The following is a 5,878-nucleotide window of genomic DNA, read 5'->3' on the forward strand; positions in this document are numbered from 1 at the left end:
CTAAATAACACCCATGGTAACACTTTAGAAGCCACCATCGTAACATGGTGTGCCGGAAACAGAGTAAACCATATGCATCTTATGAAGAAGGTTTAACAAGTTGGAATGGAAAATTAAGTGCAGAAAATGAACTAAATCAGATGCCTGGAAGTCTTTTGAGCACCTAACAGTACCTGTGTACCAATTAGAGTCTCATCAAGACTTGGAAACCAATGAATGTGCTCAGAAAGTTGGAAGAACCATTTGTCACGTCACAGTCAATTATATACGTTAAAATTAACTTTTGCACATCAAACTACTTTTTTGTGAAACAACAATCCAGTTTATCCATGAGAAAATTTAACAGTCGATTAAGTTTAATAATTATCTTGGAGCACAAATCAGACGATAATATGTTTCTAGCTATATTATTATGACACCATCTATAGCCAAATAATCAAATACACAAGGATAAATGACAAGATCATACCACTAGAGCACCGAGAATAATGAAAAGAACAAATCAGCAAATGAGCTAAACGAGAAAGAGCAGGTTAATTCGTTTTTCTGCAATATAATAACAAATTCTTCTGCAGTTTGTCTTATGCATCATCTAAATATTTAAATCAACTATTCATAACAAGTTCCAAAAGGGTCATCTATTCTTAGCAACAACAAATAACATCAATTTTGCGGTAAAAGTTGTTCCCTCAAACTTGAGAATCAAGGATAAATACATACATAAAACAGACTTCCCATATAGAATGGGACCCGTCGTTTAACACTCTGTTCAAAACACCAAATACTAAATCCTGATCTATAATTTCACACTGCGATGATAAGGTATAATTCAGACTTCAGCTCCACTAGCCATCTTTATTTATTTCTACACACAACTTCACAGTTCCAGTAGTAAAACTTTAGATCCAGCCTCAAAATAAGACAAGAAGAATCTTCTCCAAGAGTCACTCAGCTAACAAACTCTCAAATCCGTGTTAGCACATTGCTTTCCATCCCAAGATAATATAGATTCCAGGAGTGTTACAGAAAGAGCCACTCAAGAGAACCAAGTATCCTTCACTTTCCAATAAATTTGACCCAACTCCATTAACATGATGAAACACAACATATACAATGTCCTCGAACATGATGCTCCTGATTACATATTTCAAAACTTAATATTATAGACGAATGACAATCATCTTTAGTCCTTACGACTCTGTTGTTATCTTATGAGTCTCTTTTCTATCAGATATAATGTCTTCATTCTACAACCAAACTTCTAGAGCCATAGTTCACCAAAACTAAAGTCTGAACTTCCTGTTTCAGCTTCTGATTCGACTGATAGTCAAAACATTTCTAGAATGTTGGCAGTTTCAATCGCTTATTGTTCAGGTTTTGCATTTTTAATTTAAACATACTAAATACCTGGATCAAAAACAAAACATAATGGAAAAAAATATTTCGTTGATATACAGACAAATAACAAGGAATATGAATACAAGCTCATCAGATTCAAATAATAATCTTTTATGTTCAATTCAAAAGTTTCTTTCAAGAAATCAAAGATTATATAGATCTTTACTGATATTTATTAGGACAGAAAAGAGTTACCTAGTTCAGAGATATCCTAGGCATTTACTGTTTGATATTTTCCTTTAATTTAAAAAATGAAGCCTCGGATCTTTGTTAGTGTAGATCTTAGCAAATAATTCAGCAAAACAGAATACCGACATTTTCTCCACGGGCACCAAATCCTGCTAGGAATATTCTTCGAATCAAGCCTGATACAATAAGTCTTCCATAATCTATATGGTTAGGGCTGTAGCACTACAAGAAGGGACCTCTCCAGGTGACACAGGCACACTCTCCCCCACATTAAATACTAATTTTTCCCCCATTAGGTTAGTCCTAGCTACTGTCTCAAGTGTTGCAAGGGCCTCATTAGTTTCGCGGTAACCCATGACCTAGGGATAATCCACATCAATAACTCAAATCTCAATCTTACGTATCAGGAAAAATTCAAGTTGGGAGACCACATCAAGCTAAATGCTCAAACTCAACATTCAATCACGACCCTTTTATTTAAATTAGACCAGGACAGATCAGTCTCAGCACATCAGGCTGACAATCAAAATTGACATTAAAAACATGGAAGTAAAAGTTAGCTTTTAAAAACATTCACCTCTTCTTTTTCTAATCTTCCTCCTACTTACACTTCTCTAATATATATACTATGTCTTTGTCTGCATAGCTGCTCAAATAGACAGCAGATCAGCAATGAATATATATACAACAGCAAAGAATCCCTTGATAGTTAAAGCAACAACGTGAGGCAACTCATCCTCTAATTCAATGCTTCCAGCTGCAGATTGGATTTAAATACAAGGCAAATATGCTGATCTTGAAAGACATCCTAAAGAATGGTGATAGATGAAATAAACTTGAAGTACAAGAAAATATTGAAAAATAAGGGAAAAAAGGCTTTGTAGAGATGAAGCCTTGTAAATGGAAGATATAGCCATCTATATTAGCCCCATGTATCATATCATAGGACGAAAAAAGAGAGAAACACTAAGTTCAAAAGCATCATGTATCTACAACCAGAAAAATAAACATCTAGAGAAGTTAATCAAAGATCAACTCCCACCATCAATTAACTAGTAGATTGCGCAGCAAATGTTTCAATTGTGATTGAAAAAAGTCAAAGATCAACTCACACCATCAATTAACTGATAACTATGACACAATATATCATGTAATAGATTACGAGCAACCAAGGACTGTATGGAGATTTAACTAAACAAACACAGGGCTCCATGTGCAAAGAAATGAAACATGCACTAATTCTTTTGTTGAAAAAGAGACATGGAATAGAATACTCATTAGAGCACCTAATTATACTTTTGGTTGAATTTCATCAAGCAAATTGCAAGAATACATTTAGTAGCTTTGCACAAATAATGGTATATAAAAAGCAAAGGCACCTAAACAGAAGCAGCAGGGCTAGTTCATCAAAACCCATCAAACGTTTAAAGAGCTATAGTAATTCAAACAGATCCAATCAACATTCACTTGTTTGACAACATATTAAAAATCTAAGAAGACACCAGTAATTCACACCCACTAGACCTATACATTATTATAACAACACATTGAGTTATTACGACATCTATATATGATAATTGTTACTATGTATAACCAATACAAGTTCTGCAAAGGGTCATTGCAAGTTCACATTCAGCAATATATCTGAACTCTGCATAAAGGGACCACTAATGAGATTCAGATCATACCTGCGCCCTTCCACGGACTAAGCTTTTTTTCTCGGAGTGAGTCCAGGCAAGCCTTCGAACAAATCTGAAAGATGGTACTCTAAATCATCTGGCATGTACTTTATATATTTTGTTGCATGTCTTCCGCCCTCAAGTTGACTACCAAACCTCCCCATAAAAGAGCGATAAGCTGGGATAACCTTCTCTGAAATAGAAATCCGCAATTCTTCTCGGAGCTGAGGATCTGGAACCTTCCAAGTTGTCTGAACCCTATAAATTTCTTCGAATGCCAAGTTAAAGTTCTTGAACTTTTCCTTGAGAGCAACCTTTGAAACGCTACTGGAGCTCCCACTCCCATATCCATCATCCTTCAGACAAGACAACACTTTTGTCCAGGAAGTCCTCAGGTAGCTTGTGGCATACTGCCGAATTTGGCTGCGGTGCTTCCTTATCCAGTCATCTCCCAAAAGCTTCCCAAGTTCTGAATCCTTCACTTTATTAACTATGTAGAGTATATTGTTCATCAAAAATATATGCCGCATTGCTCCATCTTCATAAACTTTAGATTTTTCATCCAGGTTAGTTTCTAAATGTGAGATTATCAAAAGCATTCGACGACCTAGTGGAGTCATACTCTCCAAATTCTCTCCGTTGGTATTCCTATTCTCACAACCTTCAGAATGAGACTGATCACTACCACACACTCCATCATCCAAAAGCAAATTTAATGTATCATTGTAAACCACCAGCAATTTCACATAGTTCATCACATAACGTGTCATGGGATGGATCTCACCTCCCTGTGTTGGCTTCCGCGATGGCTCCTTCTGGATTGCATTTCCAAACTCTGTAAGAGTGCCTTTTACAGCATCACCTAACCTCTTCAGAATCCCCTCAGCCTCTTCACATAGGAGGTCCTTTGGGTCTCCGGCATATAAGGCCTGGAGATCTGGCAAAACATCTGCAAGGGCCTCATACATATCCAGAATACGAAAGAGCTTCTCTGAAGACCGCTGACATATCGCAATGGCATCCCCAAAGTTGAGTAGCTGCATGACACACCCTTTGGTGGTCTCTGAAAAGCACTCGTCCCTAAGCTCCTCTGAGGCAGCAAGAATTTGGTCACAGAGCCGTCTCTCTCCCCAGAGCAGAGCCCGAACAACGATCTTCATAGCCTGAATCCACTTCTTCAGCTTGTCATCAAGCATCCGCCACTCAGTTCTCTGTACCTCCTCAATGCTCATTCGATCGATGCCGAGGATGGAGAGGCACTCATCGAGGATGTCCCGTCGGACACTGCAGTAAACATGGTGGAGCTCTCGATCATACTTGGCCCAGATCATTTTGTCTGCGATGGCCTTCAGATCAGCGATGACTTCGGGATGGATCAGATCTAAACTCCGATCGTCTATCAGACTGCTTCCGGACCTATCCTCAGGACTGCCCTCTTGCTGTTGCGGTGGAAGCTGCAGCTGGTGTTCGTCATCAATGGAGCTCTCAAAGTCCTCCATAGTCTCACCGCCATCAGATGCAAAGGAAAGGGAGAGGCGGCGAATGGAGGAGCAGAGCCCGTTGGAGTCAAGGGGGACTGCATTGCGGACCATCAGGTGGCGAAACTCCTCCTCAAGACGGGACATTGCCATCTGAAGCGCAACCTCCGCACGACTAACTAGGTCTTCCGCAGCCGCGGCGGCGCTCGGGGAGGTGCCAGGGTCGGCGAGGAAGATGAGATCATCGACGGCGGCGAGGTACTCCTCGGCCTCCTCGGGGGAAGACTCCCAGAGGAGGGAATCGGAGGCGTCCCAGCGGAGAACGACCTTCTGGGCTACCTCAAGGCGCAGCTCAGCCTCGGACCGGTCGACGTCGACGCCGTCGCCTTCGCCGTCGCCTCCTCTAGCGGACGAGGACGAGGCAGGGAAGAGGTCGTTGATGGTGGAGAGGCGGTTGTCGAAGCCGGAGAGGATGCGGATCATGTCCTCGGCAGCGTTCTTCGAAGTAGCAAGGCTGCTGACGATGTGCTTCGCTGCGGCAATGACCTTCTCCTGGCCATCGGCCCTTGCCGCCGCCGCCGCCATCACTCGGTCGGAGATCCGGTGGCAGTGGAGTCGGGAGTGTGGCGAGGGGTCGGAAGCGATCTAGGGCTAAGTCGGGGGATCGGGGACGAGGATGTCAAGGTTAGGGTTAGGGTTAGGGTTCGGGAGAAAGGGAGGAAGAATGGAAAGGGGCAAGGTTGGAGATGGATTCGGCTTGCTTCTTCGCAACAACAACGGACTCGAGCCACTTTATTCTCTTCTATCTCCTAATCCATTGTCCCTTAACACATATATATATATATAAACCAACAACGGGTCTAAACGTGAAGGTTGGGTGACGCCTGGGATTTCGTCCGACCCTATTAAAATTCAGGTGGGTCCGAGTCCTGGCACCTAATCTAAATCGAACCCATCTTGACTCGATCAAACCAGGTCCAACTTCTTGCTTTGATCATTATAACTCACGGTCCAATTAGGTACGTTACACTTGACCCAACATGCTCACAAGGGAATCACCAAGAATGTGTTTGACGAGGTCTCTCCTATGATTAATCATCCAATTCAGTGTCCAACTCTTGCATGGTGCACGCC

At 41.5% G+C, this 5,878-nt stretch overlaps 1 protein-coding gene across 1 annotated transcript; it reads right to left on the reverse strand.

Annotated features, from left to right (window-relative positions):
• Nucleotides 1-2,989: 2,989 nt before the first annotated feature.
• LOC135615163 (exocyst complex component EXO70B1-like) lies at nt 2,990-5,561 on the reverse strand. Its single transcript, XM_065113297.1, has one exon. The coding sequence runs from the start codon at nt 5,327-5,329 to the stop codon at nt 3,293-3,295; it is 2,037 nt and encodes a 678-aa protein (XP_064969369.1). The 5' UTR covers nt 5,330-5,561; the 3' UTR covers nt 2,990-3,292.
• Between the last annotated feature and the right edge of the window lie 317 nt (nt 5,562-5,878).

Source organism: Musa acuminata, chromosome BXJ2-6, assembly GCF_036884655.1.
Source record: "Musa acuminata AAA Group cultivar baxijiao chromosome BXJ2-6, Cavendish_Baxijiao_AAA, whole genome shotgun sequence".
In the NCBI taxonomy this organism is placed as follows: domain Eukaryota; kingdom Viridiplantae; phylum Streptophyta; class Magnoliopsida; order Zingiberales; family Musaceae; genus Musa; species Musa acuminata.

What these genes read in the sequence shown, in the direction of transcription:
- LOC135615163 (XM_065113297.1), bottom strand. Translation starts at nt 5,329, where the DNA reads ATGGCGGCGGCGGCGGCAAGGGCCGATGGCCAGGAGAAGGTCATTGCC.